This window comes from Aricia agestis, chromosome 16, assembly GCF_905147365.1.
Source record: "Aricia agestis chromosome 16, ilAriAges1.1, whole genome shotgun sequence".
NCBI lineage: Eukaryota > Metazoa > Arthropoda > Insecta > Lepidoptera > Lycaenidae > Aricia > Aricia agestis.
The window spans coordinates 7,501,347-7,521,253 of NC_056421.1; the positions used below are offsets into that span (position 1 = coordinate 7,501,347).

Here is a 19,907-nt window from a genome sequence, read left to right on the forward strand (position 1 = left end):
AAATAATTGTGTTTTTGTGCTTTGTCCAATGACTGGTACTGTCCAATCACTAGTCAATTACCTTATTACGGGCGTCTCTCTTGTTTTTAGCTCTTTAAGTAAATACTTCTTAAAAAATTACATGCTTGTCTATGGAAAAAATGCCTTTGACATTTTTTTGACGACTGACGTAAATTATTTTCAGTGTAGTAAATATGGCTGACGAACTCAATGTTGACAGTCTTATTCACAGGCTTTTAGAAGGTAAAGTGCAATCTTTTCCTTATTCTAAATGATTATTTACAATCTGCGTTCTCTAAAGTATCATAATAATTATAATCTTGTCGGTAAAAACCTTTCCAGTTGCGTAATTGTGGTGTCGTTTATAGGTATATGAAACTCATAAATAAATCGATTATCCTCAATTCTTATCGGAATCTACGATTGGTCGCTAAGAAAAGTTAAAACGCGACTCGTTCGTGGATAAAACGCAAATATAATCACATTTCAAAATAATGTACAAATATACGCATTTTACTATGACAGAACCATCATGACAATTTCATGGGCTTAATGTTATGCTTTATTCGCATTGTATATTACTTTACATGTTAATTTCACTTTATCATGCTGCTTTTTATGGGTTACATCAGTATACAGGCTGCAACAGGACACTGCACGGAGAAAAGGGAAATTGAAAGACATCTTTTCAGGAGAATGTATGGTTACCACCAAATATTTTTGTATTGAGCTAGCCATCATCATTATCTTTTTATTTTATAACCCTTGGATACGGTTTGTTCTGATTGCCCCAAGTTTGTGGTCCTTAGTGAAAAATTTCTTGTAAGAAAATCATTTCATCATTCCAAAATATTGGTGGTTATTCTGTACACTTCATGATACATCTGTTCATTTATGTTTGTGATAGATGCCCTCTAGGAACTTACCACAGAAACACTTTGTAAGAAATAGAAAAATCCCTTTTTACAAATTACAACACTTTCAACTCTTCCAAAATTACACAACCCTTGATACTGTTTAGTCATCCATAAAGCCAGTGATACATTGCTACAACTAGCATGCTTTGTACATACAATACCATAAACATATTTTTTTACTATTTTGAAAATACAACCCTAATCTACATACATGAAACATGCATAAAAATTGCTTATTAACTAAGCAACACATAATTGTCTATATATTATATTTGAAATTGTTTTTGTCATAGTTCGAGGATGTCGTCCTGGAAAGACAGTTCAGATGTCAGAGTCGGAGGTCCGGGGCCTCTGTACCAAATCCCGGGAAATATTTTTGCAACAACCAATACTATTGGAGCTTGAAGCACCATTGAAAATTTGTGGTGAGTAAACACATCCTTATATTTTACTAGATGATACCCGCAACTCCATTGCGCCAAAACTCGTTTATCGCGCGGGAACCGTACATTTTTCCGGGACAAAAAGTATCCTATGTCCTTTCCCGGGACTCAAAGTATATCCATGCCAAATTTCAGCATAATTGGTTCAGTGGTTTGGGCGTGAAGAGGTAACAGACAGACAGACACACTTTCGCATTTATAATATTAGTATGGATTAATGATTCTAGCACTGAAGATGATAATATTATTGTCTTGCTAGTTGCCTAAAACCATTCCAATGTGTATCTATTTATCAATAATAATATTACATAATATTTATCTTTGAACTGTTATTTTACGCACCATGATATTTAGAGCGACTGCAGACTTACAATTTCAAGTTGGCCAACTAAATCACATAGTATACCAATAGCTATAGCGACTTATGAGAGCTCGCCCATTGCATCCAACTAAATTGTACAACTAAATAATTGGACAAAAGCATGGCTCTCCCACGACAAATTTTTGACGTGGGAGAGTCATGCACGAATGGGCCGGCTCGACTGGAGAAATACCACGGGCTCAAAGAAAACCAGCATGAAACAGCGCTTGCGCTGTGTTTCGCCGAGTGAGTGAGTTTACCGGAGGCCCAATCCCCTACCCTCCCCTATTCTCTTCCCTACCCTCCCCTATTCCCTTTCCTACCCTCCCCTATTCCCTTCCCTACCCTCCCCTATTCCCTTTCCTACCCTCCCCTATTCCCTTCCCTACCCTCCCCTATTCCCTTTCCTACCCTCCCCTATTCCCTTCCCTACCCTCCCCTACCCTCCCCTATTCTCTTCCCTACCTTCCCCTATTACCCATATTCCCTCTTAAAAGGCCGGCAACGCACCTGCAGCTCTTCTGATGCTTCTTCTACGCAATTAAGTTGTATGATAGTTGGCCAGCTTGAAATTGTTTATTTGCGGTTACCCTTACACTTTTAGGAATGAGATAGTTGTACTTGTAGCTTATATTTGTATGTTAACAAATACAGTAAATAATTGACTTTGTCCGACATTATGTAGGTCCCAGACCAAACGGAGAACTACAATCTGCCTAAATTGAATAAATTTTTCCGATGGTACATTGATCTTGTATTGTGTGAAGATAAGTAACTTTTGATGATATCTCAGATAAGATTTATAACTCGTTATTCTAAAAATTCTCAAAAACTACAGTTCTCCTAAAAATAACATTAGTTGTATGGGACCTTAATTTTTTTTTTGTATTTGTTGTTTTAGAGGCAACAGAAATACACAATCTGTGAAAATTTCAGAAGTCTAGCTATAGCAGTTTTTGAGATACAGCCTGGAGACAGACGGACAGACATCGAAGTCTTATTAATATGGTCCCGTTTTTACCCTTTGGGTATGGAACCCTAAAAACCATGACTGACCTATTGCACCATTATTTTGTCTCTTCAGAAAATTTATTTATCAAATCAATGTTTTAGTCATGATTTGTTGGCTAGGCAACCCAATCAATAATGGGTCCACGGTCCACCATCACCTTTAAATCAAATTTTTGATGTTCATGTACATTTTTATACAGCTGCTTGTAAACATTACATTGATACTGTAGTGCATAGCATTGATAAAGTGCTAAATAGTGTCGAAATACAGTGATGCTGGCACTCACCACTGTATCTATATAAATCAGCGCTAACATCGTAAAAGCTGAATTGATTTGTATTTTTTTACATGCATCTGTTCTCTGATAAGGGGCTCAATTCTCAAGCCTTGAATGCTGTTTCGATCCCAGGCCGTCTCACTAGCGTGATGCAGCATGATGTGAGTGGTATAGCCAGCGATCGACATTCGGCGCTCGAGAATCGGGTCCCAGGTGAAACTGAATGTTACTAAGTGGGTAATCTCGCGTACAAAACGTTCACGGTCACGACCCCTCGTAAAAGTTTTCTACGCGATTAACTCCCCGTGTTATTTCAGGTGATATACACGGCCAGTACACGGACTTGCTGCGTCTATTCGAATATGGCGGCTTTCCGCCCGAAGCCAACTATCTATTTTTGGGGGATTACGTGGACCGCGGCAAGCAGTCGCTGGAAACCATATGCCTGCTGCTCGCGTATAAAATAAAATTCCCCGAGAATTTCTTTCTGCTGCGAGGCAATCATGAGTGCGCCAGCATCAATCGTATTTATGGTAAGTATTCAAGTCGGGACGTTTTTGAAATCTCATGCGGCTTTTGCTTGCTGCTTGGACTTATTGTATGAAATCTTAGATATTCTGTTGTGCTCTGTACTCACAGGAATAAATAGGTATTGACTTTGTGTCTGCATTATTTTGTTTATAGCGACAGTTTTGTTGGCCGAAAATGTCTTGTTTTTATGTGCGCTTAATTTATCTCAAGTACCTACCTAAAAAGTTTTAATATCATTTTAATGTGCCCATTTAAGATGCCTGCATCATTAAAGTAAATTTAAATAAAGATGTCGTAATGATGCATCCTGCGCTACATACCTACCAAGTACCAGTATAATATGCCTTGCATTGGTTGGCTCACGAGTAGTCACGAGTCACGACTTCAACGAATGTTTCGTATTAGCTTCGCATGTGTTAACAAAAGGTATACAATGATAAAGAATAAAGATCTCTTCCAACGCTTCCTTTTCCGTCCATGGATTATTAGTTATTATTAAAATGTTGAATCTGTAGGTGTATACTTACTATTACGAAATTATTGGAGATCCTTTCTTAGCTTTAACGCTTTCAAAGCTTGATTTCGCCTAAAGACTGACTGCCGCACTCAGAGTGGAACATTAATTACTTAAATGTAATTAATTCAAAATTTTGACATAATTAAATGTATCTAAGTACGGCGGTGAGTAATTTTTAGTTTGTAAACAAAATTTAATCAAGAGAGATTTAAGGTGTCTGTTTGCAGCGGGCAACATGAAGCAACCGCAGACGACGTGTTGTCGCGACACTACTGCTTTGTATGTATTTCTATGAAATACCCTCCGCAGCTAGCGACACTTTTCATAGAACTACATAGAAACCAGTAGTGTCGCGACGACACATCGTCTGCTGCCGCTTCATGTAGCAGGCTTCCAACTTGTACACTTGTACTTACCTTTATTTTTTAACGACTGATGTTTATTTATCAAGTAATCTGTAAACTCTTATCAGTCAAGCAAGAGACATAAACACTCGAAACAATAATCGTTTACGAAACAGATGAAACCAAAACAATTTTACTCTTACATTTCTGTTCGCAACTGTTTGTGCCACTTTCAAAGTACTTGGCGAGAGGCCGAATAATATTACGTGTTTGGGACGCGGCCTCCGTTAAAAAGATGTATGTAAAGAATACTTTTATACTGAGGGTGAGAGTAGGCAACTCAAGAGCACTTCTCCCGTGTCAATGACTCAACAATGGCCTGAACTCGGTTCTACTTAGAATGTAACGAAACAGTTGCCTTAAATCTTCAGTTGTTTTTATTTCTTTGTTGAGGTTCTCTCGTTTTTAAAGAACAATTTTCCATTGGTAAAAGATAATCGGGTAAGTTCTGGAACTGGTAGCCGGCATCACTTTAGACTCGACGTTCAAAAAGTTAAATACCTATTCATGATACCTAAAAAACATAAAAATTTCATTTTTTTGTTTGCAGGCTTCTATGACGAATGCAAACGTCGGTATAACATAAAACTGTGGAAGACATTCACTGATTGTTTCAATTGCCTGCCCATTGCCGCTATCATTGATGAGAAGATCTTCTGTTGTCATGGTGGTCTATCTCCTGATCTTCAGGGTATGGAGCAGATTAGGAGAATAATGAGGCCCACAGACGTCCCTGATACAGGTAAGATTTTAAAGAGGTTACATATTATTATTGTATGTAATTGATTTCATGCAATTAGACAGTGTTCTACTTAGGGACAACCACACCCCATCGCAACGACAAAATGTCGTCGAGCAGCGGTTACGTGTGAATGGTGTCGCTGCAGCTTTTTGTAGTTGCGTTGTGGTACCGACAAAATGTCGACGGCATTGGCCGGCCAAAATGGTTGCGTTGTCGCCAGTGGTTGCGATGTGGTTACGTACGAAAATCAATGAAACGGAGGGGGGAAAAGCGCGGGCGGTGTGCGCGCACTTTCATTGCGTCGACGCAACGTTGTGATTGCGATGTGGTCGGTCGTGGTTGCGATGTTGTCGGTATCGCACAAGTGGTCTACAACGACTGAAAAATGTGGTACGTGTGAATGGTCCAGTTCATTTACAATACGAAATATACGCCCGACCACCAGTAGCCTTAGCACGGCCACCAGTAGAAATGCGAAAGTATGGACAAACTGTGGAGATAAACATAAGGTAGCGTTCCGATCTTTTTTCGTTCCCAAAAATTCAATTTAAATGCCACTTTATGACAGACTATAACCTAAAAATTCAAATAATATCCTACTCTATGACATATACTATAGTCTGTCATAAAGTGGCATTTTAATTGAATTTTGGTCGGCCGCGATTGGCCTCGGTAAAGATCGGAACGGCACCTTTAGTTTATGTCCGCAGTTTGTCCATACTTTCGCATTTCTACTAGTGGCCGTGCTAAGGCTACAGGGCTCGGAAACCTGGTTAATCTTCTCGATCCTGTTCGTTAGAAACGCCATACATTTACAAAAGAGCGTTTTCATTTCGATTCCGCTCTGAACGGACTGAAATTATTTCTGGTTTTGTTCTAAGAGCAAAATGAAATTGCTCACTGCTCAAAATACCGGTTAGAACCGTTCGCGGTTATGCACGCCCTGCCCACTCACACACACTACGACCATCACCCATTGTCCACACATAAACAAGTTATGGCCTATTGGCTATTAGATGGTGCAGTAGAAAGGGATAGAAGATATCACTGCACTAGTTACTTTACGCGAGAAATTAACCAGGTTAATTTCAGAAGCAATACCGCTCGCGTCTCTATTTCGCACCGAACGAACACTTATCAAAAAATCTGGTTAAAGAGCGTTTTAACCTGGTTAAAAAAATACCGGTTCCGAGCCCTGCCGATCACGTGGTATGGTAGTGGTTGTGGTACGTGTGGGTTGGCCCTTAGTCGGCGTAAACTGGCGAATGCAACTTCATTACTTTAGTAGCATTGTAGCTGCGAAAGCTCCTAATGTGTAAATAGTGGACCCTTTAGATTCATAGAAATTCTTAACTGTCAGGGTTAGTTGTACTATCAGAGAAGTTGATTCCTAGGCAGATGGCGGACCTAAGTAATTTGGTCGCGTTAAGTCAAACCCATAAGACCGATCACAGCAAACATTGAATTGACATAAGCTGACCACATGACGTTGGCACAATATAGCAATATAAGTTATGACATATCCCTACAGTAGTGAAACGAATGTACTTGCGCAGAGCAACGGAGGGGTACCCGCGGGTAAGCGGGCAGCGCGGGCCCGCGTACACAAACTCGCGGTGTTTGTATACCTGCGCCCAAAGGGGTGACGTTGGCGCGTTGTCTACGAATTTTGTGTTGTAAAACGATAACTTATCTTATAAACAATGTGAAATTATAATAAATGTTCAGTGTACGGATGTAAATCTGATTCAAAAAACAAAAAGGATTTAAATTTTCATGAATATCGGCTCACAGTTTACACTAATATTGTGTTGGTCTTGGCGGCATTTATTTGCATCTCTGTTTTATTGTTTACGTTGTAAGAAGTGTAATAAATAAAAAATCTGTCAAATACCCTGTTACATACTAATTAGTACCTACCTAGCTAGGTACACACACCAAGTGTAACATTTTGTCCTTTGGACCGCCCTTACCGCGCACGTAATAAGAGTTTTAACCAGGGATATTAGAATGCCACTTGGAAATCCTTGTATCGAGCTGGCTGAAAACTGGTATCGGAGACAGAAAACTGGTACGCCTGTGCTCCGCTCCGGCGCTGCGAACACTGATGACAAACTGTGTCGAAAGTCGCATCCCAGAGGAAAAAATTAATATTTTAATTAGGCGAGTTTCTTACGCCGGTTCTTCTCGCCGGGTTAGTTCCCGAACCGGTGGTAGGCACCGTAGTATCGACGTTCGATAAAGATTTAGTAAAAAAATCAAATCAAAATCAAAAATAAAAATATTTTTGATTTTGATATGATTAATTTCGTATACTGTTAATAGAGGGCAGTAATCATCGAACGCACCAAACGCACAGAAGAAATATCATTTTGAACTGCATTATGTTTTTGATATTATACTGCATAATTCGGGTATAAAATGTAAAATATATTGAAAAAAATAGATAAATGATTCATAACGAAGATTTTTATAAGAAACGAGGGTTCGTTTGCTTAACCAAACAATGGAAAAGAAGTCCGAAGTAAACAAATTGAGATTTCGAAAAACATTTTTACACACAACACAACTGTTTATCGAGACTGCTTGCTATAAAAAAGTTTTATATTATAAAGGAAATCTGATTGGAATGTTTTTTACATGCTTCTTTGAAAGCCGGTTATTCTATATGGTCAGTGTATTTTGGTCGGTCAAGGGCCAATCTTGGTATTTTAGCGTACAAGAACCAAGAAGTCTTGGTACATGGTACGTGGAACCAAAACCTGGTATGTGTACCAAGAAATTGGTACGTCCGACGTCCCTGGTTTTGAAGTGCTTTTCTTACACCTGACGTGTGATTAATTGTTGGATATTTTATATATTCGAAATTTCGAATGCGTCTTCATTGTTAATCCTTCGATCGTGATTCGTGGATCCTTGGAAATCTATTTTATTCTATTGTGTCTCCCTCACCGCTGAGCTTATGGTGCTTGATGGGTTAATTAAATTTTTAAATAGAGAACTAAAATCATTTATAAATAAAGTTTCACGTAAATATCTGGCAGTACGACATAATATGTAAATAATAAATATAACACGCTGATTAAACAGATTAAATGATAACATTTGCATTACAAGCACAATATTTTATTTTTATTTTATATCCCGTTTCGTGGCAACCCTGGCATATCTGCTCGGTACCTGTCATCGGTGGCGGCATCGTGCGACATCAAAGGCGTTTCGTTACTGTAGGGACTAATATTGCTATACTGTGACGTTGGTCAGTCAACTGCCTAGGAGCCAATTTCCTCGATGGTAAAAAAAGAAAAGAAAAAGAAATTAAATTAGCACCTGCTTTAATCACATCACTTAGGGGGGTATTACATTATCATTTATATTGGATCATTTCTATGATCATATTATATAGGATCCAAGATATGATCAAATCATATCTGCGTATTATATTATCATATTTCATTGATCCTATTTTACGTCATATGTGGTTTCAATAGCCAATGGAGAGCGCTAACGCTAAGGTATTGACGTCAGGGTTACTAGATCTCAGAGAATTCGATTTGTCAAAAGACATCGTCATTTTTAATATGGCTTGTTTTTTGTTATTTCAGCAAGATTATCCAAGTATATAATTAGAAAAATAATTACATTACATTATTTGAAACATATTAACGAACAAGAAATTAAGTCTATATTACATTATCCAATATCATTGACTCAATGATCTCGGATCCAATATATATGATAATCTAATATCCCCCATAAACATAAACTAACTACAGGTGTAACAAAACTAAGTTATAATCTACGAATAATAAAAATAATAATTTTTTTTATATAAAATATGTATTATAGTTAAACTAAGTGATAAATATTATTACCAAGGAACACATACACACCCTAAACTACCCTAAAGTATTATCACTTAGTTTTGTTACACAATATTATAATATATGGAACGTCTTCTAACTTTAACATACTTTTTAGTATGTAAAAGTTACTTTTATTTTTAAAAACCTCATTTTTTATCAGGTTTGCTGTGTGATCTGCTGTGGTCGGATCCGGACAAAGATGTCCAGGGATGGGGCGAGAACGACCGCGGCGTGTCGTTCACGTTCGGCCCCGACGTCGTCAGCAAATTCCTCAACAGACACGAGCTGGACTTGATCTGTCGAGCCCATCAGGTTGGTTTCATGTTTTATACTAGTCCATAGAATAGGTACTTTTTTCACCTGCAATATTTGTCTTTTGCTGTGTTAGGTTATTATAGGTGTTTCCTAGAGCCTACGGTAAACATAGTATATTAGTATAGACGAGGCGTAAGTTTGAAATAGTATAATATGATAAGCCTCTTTACAAAAAAATGCGACAAGCTTATTCATTCGCTGAGTGCAATGTTAATTAAAAAAACGGTTTTTAATTGCCACAAACATTATCTTCGCCGAATAAGTTTCTAGAAGTTACAGGTTTGCAAACATTTACGTAAGGCTTTTACAGGCGAACGGCACTTTCCAACGTCAGATACAACTGCAACCGTCAACTGTCGACGATACAACTGCAGCCGTAGACACTTGTCGACTACCGTATCTGCCGTTGACGAGTGCCGTTCGTCTGTAAGAAGCCTAACATGCATTTAGATATGTAACTTTACTAATGAATAAATTATTTAGGTGGTAGAAGACGGCTACGAGTTCTTTGCAAAGAGGCAGCTGGTGACGTTATTCTCGGCGCCGAACTACTGCGGCGAGTTCGACAACGCCGGTGGAATGATGTCCGTTGACGAAACTCTTATGTGCTCCTTCCAGGTAAACAACTTTTCTCTTTTCTCTCAACTAAATGTTGCAAGTTTTTTTGCGCTTATACAGGATGCTTAACACCTATGATTCATAAAAACTTTAAGCACCAGCTCTGAATCATACATGAATCATGATTAGTTGCGAGTAGTCATTAATAATTATTATTTTATATAAAAAGACACCACAAATTTTATTTTTTTACTTATGATGTATTATTTCTTAGATTTTGAAGCCATCCGAGAAGAAGGCGAAGTATCAGTACAACGGAATCAACAGCGGGAGACCGGGCACACCTCAGAGGTCTCCCCCGAAGAAAAAATAACTGGCATTTGGTATTCAGTGCGCAGCTCAGTGAGACGGATGCTACAAATGATTAAATTATATTATATTGTAATTACTATCTTTTAGAGTAGTCATTTGACACAGCCGAATAAGAACTATGTAATAGTTATAAAATATTTATGAATTTTATTGTGCCTTCTGTTTTAAAATTCTCAGGTTATAGTTGATTTTTTGTTACGTTTATTTGCATATTTTATTCGGCATGACTAATGACGATAGCTTCTTTGTCTTTGCATCAACACATGTTACGATGATATTATAGATTAATTTAGATGTGGCAGGTAATCTTGTAGTGTCACTACATTTCATAATTTATGTTTAGAGATTGATGGATTGCTTTGTTATTAATTATTATTAATCTAACTAATGTGCCTATAAATGTAAAGTATATAATAATATAGGTCTTTGTATTATAGACTGCTTCAGAAAATTCAAAATTTTAACTCCTATGAACTTTTTAAAATTGTCTAGAAACGCAGATGAGACAGTCTTCGTTTCTCCCGGTTTTTTTTTAAATAAAAGGTCACTGAAAGAGCTGGCCTAAGACTCGACATTGATTTCTTTCTAGCGGATAAGTATTTCAGTTCTAGAACTTCATTGCGTATGGGAGACCTTCTCAAATCCCAGTGAAATTTATGTTATTTTGCCAACAGTATTAGTATAACGAATAAGTATTGACAAAATTAATTGGCAGATTAATATTGATCTCCCGTTTTGAGGCTTTAACTTGGCAATTAGTCTCACTCTTTAACTCTTAATGGTGGTAGATGCAGTGTAGTCCTCGCAACAATAGTGCAATTGCTATAATATAATGATATTAAATATTTAAAATTATATGCAGGTTTTGCATTGTACAATTTTATTTTATAGCTATGTTAACAAATGTCAGATATTCAATAATAAATTTTACTATATAAAGTAAGATGTTTATTTTAAATTTCATAAGAATTTTTCATTGTCACAATGCTATGTGAAATAATTATTATCTTGTAATTTTATTCATATTACATATGTTTCAGAGGTCACTTCATTGTTTTAAATTCATATTAGTGTCATGAGCTCATTAAAATTTTATCTATGCTAGTAGTTAGTACACAAATATATGTTGCAAACTTAGCATTTATGTAATAACTCATTTGTTGAACACTTCATATTACACTTAAATAATTCTCTATTTTCATCTACACTAGTTTCAAATATTGAGTTTTTAAATTATTATACTTAGATACTAAATTTATGTTGTATTTTCTCAAGTGTGTACAATTTTCTGAAATATAAATTTTTTCCTCAAGATCATTGTTTTATCACTTGTTAATTTCTTTTTCCGACCAGACAATATCATCAATGTTTGTTGTATTTGGTATGATTATTTCAACTAATTCTCCATGGTTTGTTATTTTGTCATTTAGTTTATTAACAAGATCTTCATTTTTCTTGTGATATTTTTGAATGTCCATTTGCATTGCTTTCAAATAACCTCTTTTGGCAGTAATATTTTTCTTTAATCGATTGGCTCTCGATTCATATTCTTTAGCCAAAGATTCAAGCAAATTTTTTTGTTTCCTCAAGTTGGCAACATCTGAAGCTTTTAACTGGCCCTGGACATCATTAAGTTGCGGTCTCCTGAAATAGAAAACTAAATAATATAGGTATGAATCTAAGCAGTAATATAAAATTTATTAACCTTATAAAAAGCTGTAAAACTATAAAACCTATTAAAAAATAGAATAATTACCTATGTCTTGAATGCTAGAAATTAAGGAGAAAAGCAAGGTCTTTTACATTCTTTTCATTTTAAAAACATGCTTGGTCCACATGGCACAATCCTGCATGTTTTTTTGCAGTATACATCTTAACGAATAAATAGTGCCACGTACAATATACTATCATACGGCCTTTACACTCGCGCTTCGTCCCTCGTGCGATGCTCGTGTTGATCAATGGTTAATAAGTTGCCTGTTTACACTCCGTGCCGAGTTCAGTCGCCTTTGAGCTAGCAATAATGGAGGACGTCGAAGTTTTAGCAGCAACAAGTTTGTGCGTACTGGGCTTATACTGCTACGTCACTAATTTAAATAAAAGGAAGCTAACTTTTTGGCTGTTCTTGTGGCATTTATGTTTAGGGTCCCAAATTATTCGTTATTTTTGAAATAGTTCTATGAACTTAAATGTTTCGTCTTGCAAATAATCCATTATACGATGCGTTTTTGTTTTTGCGTATTTAAAACTAAACACAAACTGCGTGGCACGATGTAGAAGCCAGAATAAAGCAGGAGGGCGAATGTAAACACCCACTCGCGTGCGACGCGAGGTCCTCAAAGGACCCCAAAAACCGCTCCTGACGCGAGGGACGAGGCGAGCCATGAGCCTCTGTTCACACTCGCACCTCGCCTCGCGACTCGTACGCGAATGTAAATGGGCTATCAGAGAAGTTGATTCCTAGGCAGATGAGGGGAGCAACATAGTTTGGTCGCATTATGTCAAACCCAGCCGACAGATCACAACATTGAATTGACATGATCCAACCAAATGACATAGGACTGTCAACTGGATTAAATTTCCTCTATGGGACATAGAACCATTAACACATACAATTTTACTGCAACAAATCGTGCAGTACAATCAACGTGTGAATGGTTCTATTTACATTGTATGTACCACTATTTATTCATTAAGACGTATGATGCAAAAAAAGTGCAGGATAAATACAACGTTTGAGAACACTAATTTAGATACAGTAGACACATTCAATCTGCTTGGCATTAACATAGACACTCATTTAAATTGGAAAACACATATTCAAACCATCAAATCAAAATTATCAAAATTGACATACGCACTTTTTCATCTTAAATGCAGCACAGACACACAAACCTCCCTCACAGCATACTATGCTTATGCATACTCCTGGCTGCGATACGGGATCATACTGTGGGGGAACAGCGTAAACAGCCACGAACTCTTTATCTTACAAAAAAAATGCATAAGAATAATAGCACAAATAAAAAATAGAGACAGCTGCAGGCCATATTTCATTAAATACAAATTACTTATACTTACATCAATTTACATATTAGATATTAGCTTATTTGTTTTCAAAAATTTTGATTACTTTACTAAAGTTAAAGATACTGTACATGACATTAACACACGACACAAAAGACTACATTTACCATACTCCAGAATTAAAATGCTAAACGAAAACCCATACTACATGTCAGTCAAAATATTTTATCACCTCCCAGATGCAATTAAAAATGAAACAAAACAATTATCATTTACGAGAAAATTAAAAAGCTACCTAACTGAAAAATGTTTCTACTCGCTAGAAGAATTCTTTTCTAAAGAAGATTAAGGTCTAAAGAATAATGTTCATAAAAATATATTAAGTACTTTCATTCATGTACTATTGTAATTGTTTATATTATATGAAATTAAGAATCGAATAATACATCATATTATGTTACTTATGTAAGTAGTTAACAAATTACAACAAAATATTTGTCAAGTACTATTTTATAAGCAACCGCCTGTACAAGGTGCTGAGTTTGTATATTTATACTATACTTGGATGCTAATAAAGTCTTTGAATCTAGGATTGTGCCATGTGAACCAAGTCTTCATCTTTTGATGTATGGCCATTGAATGGGGGAAAAATAGAACATTAAAACACTAGTGACTTAACAAATTGTATAAAAGCTATGTTATAAATTACCAATGGTGGTACTTACCATACAGGTTGGTCTGGATTAATTTCAGAAAACTTTTCCTTTTGTTTTTCAAGAACTTCTAATTTGGCTGACATATTCTCAAAGTCCCACATTGAGCTTATTTCCTGCACCATTTCATCAAGAATACCTTGTTTTAGACAATTGAACATTGGAACCCACTTAACTCTTTTCAATTTAGATTTGGGGACAGTCTCAAGAAAATCTTCATTTCTGAAAGAAAAATAGCAATAGGGTTAATTACTACCAGTATTCAGGCGCTTTATCTTTATATTGAAGATAATCTTAATACTTACTTTACAAGATTTACTATATTACTGAATTCCTTTAGAATTGTAAGATTATCGAACGTCGTTAGTCCGGAGTTATCAAGATTGGTTTCGTTTCCCTGGTCTTCAACCTGTTCACCCATTGTACTGTTTTTAAACACGTATAAGTAAATAAAATATCTCAATAGATAAAAAGTTTACAACGGCTTTGTTTATTATGTTTTATTTTGGCGTGAAAACAAAAATTCAAACAAAATACAAAAATGACCGTTGAGCTTGACGTTTGAATTATTTGACAGTTGACACTTGACACTTTTTTTTTCATATAATGGCACTTCGGCTATAACCATGGCCAATGTCGAGTATAATATTATGGCGGGAAAACAATATTCTTTAATACAATTTTTTTATATATTATCGTCAGGTCAGTCAGGTCTAAAGTCTAGTCAAAGTCTAAGTATAAAGTCAATACAGTCAAGAAGTCAAACTTTTGATGGAGTTTTGGAGGGAACACAAAAGAGCACGTTTCTGGTTATTACATCACTCTCCCACACTTGTGCACGATAACGAATATTTAATGGTTAATATCCTACCAATATTACACATTAAAAACCCAGATAACACAATTTTAGGAAAATAATATAAAAACACAACATCACTCTTTCACATTCTCCCAAAAACTCCGCACTTGACACTTGACGTTGACACATTTTGTGCTCTATGGTTCGCGTGCTCAATATCATAGACAAAGTAATATTTTTTTGTAATGAATAATAATACATCATACAAGGCATTATAGTCTGTCAAAAAAAAAAAAAGACGCTGAGCAGTTTTTAGGGTTTCGTACCCAAAGGGTAAAAACGGGACCCTATTACTAAGAGTTAAGACTTCGTTGTCTGTTTGTCTATCCGTCTGTTCGTCTGTCTGTCTGTCTGTCTGTCTGTCTGTCTGTCTGTCTGTCTGTCTGTCTGTCTGTCTGTCTGTCTCCATGCTGTAACTCAATAACTCAAGAACCGCTAAAGCTAGACTTCTGAAATTTTCACAGATTATGTATATCTGTTGCCGCAGGGCTATATCTTAAATCAGGGCTATGTATTAAATCAGGGCTTCATAACGTTATCGAATACCCGAAAAATATCGTTACGTACCGGTATTTTCATAATGGTAGCCAGATAACGGTATTTTTGTTATCGATATCTAGTAACATAACCAAAACATATCGTTATAAAAATACCGGTAAATATAACGATATTTTCTGGTATGCGGTATGCGTCGTGCACCAAATCTCACTCGCAGCCCAACTTCCGACTTCCAAGCACCAGTTTTTATATACGTGGGGGAGCCATGCTTCGGCACGAATGGGCTGGCTCGACCGGAGAAATACCACGTTCTCATAGAAAACCGCCGTGAAACAGCGCTTGCGCTGTGTTTCGCCGAGTGAGTGAGTTTACCGGAGGCATAATCCCCTCCCTATTTCCTTCCCTTCTCTCCTATTCCCTCTTAAAAGGCTGGCAACGCACCTGCAGCTCTTCTGATGCTGCGAGTGTCCGTGGGCGACGGAAGTTGCTTTCCATCAGGTGACCCGTTTGCTCGTTTGCCCCCTTATTTTCATTAAAAAAAACTTTGACTTAACAAGTCAAGATGGTGCTGCAATTTGTTTAGTCAATGAATGCAGAAAATTATGCAAGGTACCTATGTCCGTACTTATTTATTTACTTGTTTTAATTGTGGCGGATTCGGGGGATTGGCTATTCTACAAAATATATATGTATTAAACTTAGAATTCTAGTAATAATCTAGTATTTATTACTATAATTCTAAGTTTAATACATATATATTTTGTAGACTGTACTTAAAAAATATCAACACATTTAAAAAAGGAAGCACAAAATTATATGATAGCATTTACAAAATATGTAGGTGTATATAAGTAGGTTTGTACACGCAGAATATTTTAAGGAGCGTAGCCCGTCGGATCATAGGCGCTTTGCACATGACGGGGTGGGGCGGACCGATCAATTTCGCCGCGAACGATAGCACAAAGGGAATCCTACAATATGTATTACCAACGCACACCAAGGACAAAAAGACCGCTCCGCAGGTCCCCGGCAGGCTCTGGCGGCGCGGCATATCCGTGGCTGCCCGCCGTGGATCACACAAACCAGTTTACATGTAGTACAGTAACGCAGACGGCGCGGCGGCGCGAGGCGGCAGCTAGCTCTATTCTCTCTATCTCCAACGTGCTTTGTGTACCACCTTGCCCCATCGTCTGCAAAACAACAGAGTCCGTCCGGCAGTCAGCGCACGGTGCACGTGCTGACAATACAATAATTTACTATACAAACCATAAATTAGTAATATTTGAACAAAGATACTGAGCACTGAACTACTTTACTACTAGTTGACTACTGACCATGTAATTCTCATTAGACGTCATTTTTCCTAAAATATATACCTACTTGTCACCAGACACGTCTAGTTTAATTTTGTGCATACTGCATACTGAATTGACTGATTAAATTAAGTACTTATTTTACAAAAGGTAACGTTATCAAAGAACATATATTTACCGTTATAAATCCTATTTACCGTTATAACATTTACCGGTATTAATTCCAATTTTTACTGTTATTTCTAGTATCAGGTAAATTTTCATACCGTTAACTATGCCCTTGAAGCAATAACGTTATGAAAAAATACCGGTATTTGAAGCCCAGCATTCATGGGCGTACCCATGGGCGTACCCATGGGCGTACCGAGGGGGGGGCAGGGGGGGGCAGCTGCCCCCCCCCCCTGGATCATGTTGACGTCCCTACTAAGTATATTATTTAGTACTTTCATCTATAAAAATTAAAAATAATAAAACGATTTTTTGCCATTTGCAATATTTTTACAACTAAAAATTATTAATTTTTTATTCTTTATAAACACCTAGCTTACAAAAATCTAATTTGCCCCCCCCGGCCCAGAATCTGCGTAATTTGCCCCCCCTTGGCCCAGAATCTGGGTAATTTGCCCCCCCCCCCCCCCTCCCCCCTGGCCCACAACCTGGGTACGCCCATGCCTGCATTAAATATTAAAGCACATATTATAATATTATAATTATAACAAAGGATTTTGTGGCAAGCATCTACATGTTACCATTATGGATCACGAACAAAAAAGGCCAAAAAAATCACGTTTGTTGTATGAGAGCCAACCTTAAATATTAATTTTATTTTAGTCGTGTTCGTTTCGTTTTTCAATGTACATTGCGCATGCTCAAAGTTAAAAATTAGTGTCTATAGCCGTGTTCGTTTCATTTTTTCGCAGTTTGGCAGCTGACTGTCAACTTCATAATTGAGTGTCATGTTCAATGATATTCTACTTATACAGATATGTTACGTCCATACTATTTTGAGTGAATTTTCTGGCTTATAAATCTTCCGAACAATTTTCAAATTCAAAATTGCAAACATTGACAAATTTGACAGATAAGTGAAACAAAAGATACGAAAAACCATTTACATAAAAGAGACAGTTCTATTTTTAAACTTCGAATCTTATCGCTGTCTCTTTCTTCGCCTGAGCTATGACGAAAATTCGATTTTTTCCAGATTGTTCGAAAAAATAATTGAAAATGTAAATAATCGAGGTATTTATTGCAATCAAGACATGTGGTAAGAGATTCCATGTGTTTTGTTTACTTTCGAGTCATAATTGACATGTAACATACATTTTCGATACACGCACGATGTCATTTTCAATTTATTTAGTTAAGACAAGACACAGCACGTTCGTGACTGCGCTCGATGCAGACTAAACAACAGACGGCCCAATTGGGCCGTATTTGAATCTTCACAACGCGCGCGGTAGTAACATATCTGCTTTGAGTTTTTCATCATTGGTCATGTTCAATAACGTCCTAACAGTTCTGACTTCTGACAGAAATTGTTAGGATTTTATTGAACATGACACTCAATTATGAAGTTGACAGTCAGCTGCCAAACTGCGAAAAAATGAAACGAACACGGCTAGTGTGAGTGTCATGTTCTATAATCTGACAGAAATTGTTAGAACATGACACTCCAGAAGTTGACAGTCAGCTGCACAGAATAATAGGTATATGTAGCAAGCTAGTCAGCTGCCAAACTGCGAAAAAATGAAACGAACACGGCTACATATTATTGTTTTTAGTATTTGTTGTTATAATAGCGGCAACAGCTGTTATAAATGGCCATGGGGAAATAAATACGATCCCACTGTTTCGAGGCTTTTCAATGATATTCAAAGAAATAAGAGACTGGCAGGTGCCAAATATAGAAGTTGATGATTGATGAACAAATTAAAGACTCCGGATTGTTTACTACAAATGCACTGCAGTAAGCAAATAAGTATGTATTGTAAAGTGCTCCAAGGCTTTAAAATTTAAATGAACGTGGACGGGGCGCTGCTGGTAAGGGAGAACTGTAAAAAATTACGTTTTTGGATGATGGCAACGTTAGTTCCTTTTCTCGCCACATTCATTCAAACCTTAAAGTTTAAAGCCTTCCTTGTCGAGCTGTTAATATCGTATCCGGATTTTGAGTTTTCATTAATAGTAGGGGAGCCCAGGAGGGGATTGGGTTTAAAAAAAGTTGTTTTCAAGTGGGTATTGAAAATATGTCATCGGATCTGTCAGATTAAGATAGGGGGATGTTTAGTTTACCCCAAATAAGCTTCCACATACGCCTCTAGTCCACCGACGCTGCGAACTGCGAAACAGCGGCGAACCGATTTACTGTCTCATCCGCCACACGACAGTGCGTTATATTGCATCTCGCTCTATTGCTGTTTCTGTCAAATACTGTATCTTTTTATGTTATACCTACCCACAGCATACTGCGTAGGGATATCAGCAGTAGCGTATGGTACTTAGCAATTATTGGTTACTTACGTAGACTTGTGTTGTTTAGGGCAGGGGTTCCCAAAGTGTGCGCCGCGGCGCCCTGGTGCGCCGTGGAAAGGCAATACGGGCGCCGTGAGTCGATCCTCCATCATTATCCGAATCTTCTTATATATAAAAATGGATTTTCAAATGTGTTAGTCGCGCTAAAACTCGAAAACGGCTGAACGGATTGGGCTGATTTTAGTCTTAAAATATTCGTAGAAGTCCAGGGAAGGTTTTAAAGTGACACGAAGTTCACCGGGACAGCTAGTCACAAATAATATTATGTACTTATCTTCTTATATAATTATAAAATTCTCGTGTCACAATGTTAGTTACCGACTACCGTACTCCTCCGAATCGGCTTTACTGATTTTTACCAAATTTTATATGCATATTCAGTAGGTCTGAGAATCGGCTACTGGCTACTTTTTATATTGATAAGTTCAATAAATAATAGTAAATTATTATAACTCAAGACTGACGGCGACCATTGTTTGTGCGACGGGATAGCCGAGATGGTCGTTGCCATGGCCCATGGTGCCATACTTATTTAGTCACTTCAATAAAATAATATGGGCGAAATACTTTACACAGCAAAACAAACTTTGCCGGGACAGCTAGTATTATATAGATTTTGACCTTAGGTTTTGAGGGGGGGTCATGTC

At 37.1% G+C, this 19,907-nt stretch overlaps 2 protein-coding genes across 3 annotated transcripts; one reads left to right on the forward strand and one right to left on the reverse strand.

Moving 5' to 3' along the window:
* The first annotated feature begins 156 nt into the window (after window positions 1-156).
* Window positions 157-11,627, forward strand: LOC121734578 (serine/threonine-protein phosphatase PP1-beta catalytic subunit). Of its 2 annotated transcripts, XM_042125153.1 has the most exons (8): window positions 165-243; window positions 633-698; window positions 1,211-1,342; window positions 3,328-3,543; window positions 5,013-5,204; window positions 9,231-9,382; window positions 9,869-10,003; window positions 10,218-11,627. In XM_042125153.1, exons 1-8 carry the CDS (start codon window positions 195-197, stop codon window positions 10,314-10,316), a joined length of 1,041 nt encoding a protein of 346 aa, XP_041981087.1. In that variant the 5' UTR covers window positions 165-194; the 3' UTR covers window positions 10,317-11,627. The 2 variants fall into 2 exon arrangements, with proteins under 2 accessions (XP_041981088.1, XP_041981087.1); XM_042125154.1 differs by lacking the exon at window positions 633-698 and having other exon boundaries at window positions 157-243.
* Window positions 11,358-14,584, reverse strand: LOC121734579. Its single transcript, XM_042125155.1, has 3 exons — window positions 14,361-14,584; window positions 14,068-14,277; window positions 11,358-11,959 (listed from the first exon to the last, which is right to left on the reverse strand). The coding sequence occupies exons 1-3, from the start codon at window positions 14,474-14,476 to the stop codon at window positions 11,641-11,643; spliced, it is 645 nt and encodes a 214-aa protein (XP_041981089.1). The 5' UTR covers window positions 14,477-14,584; the 3' UTR covers window positions 11,358-11,640.
* Between the last annotated feature and the right edge of the window lie 5,323 nt (window positions 14,585-19,907).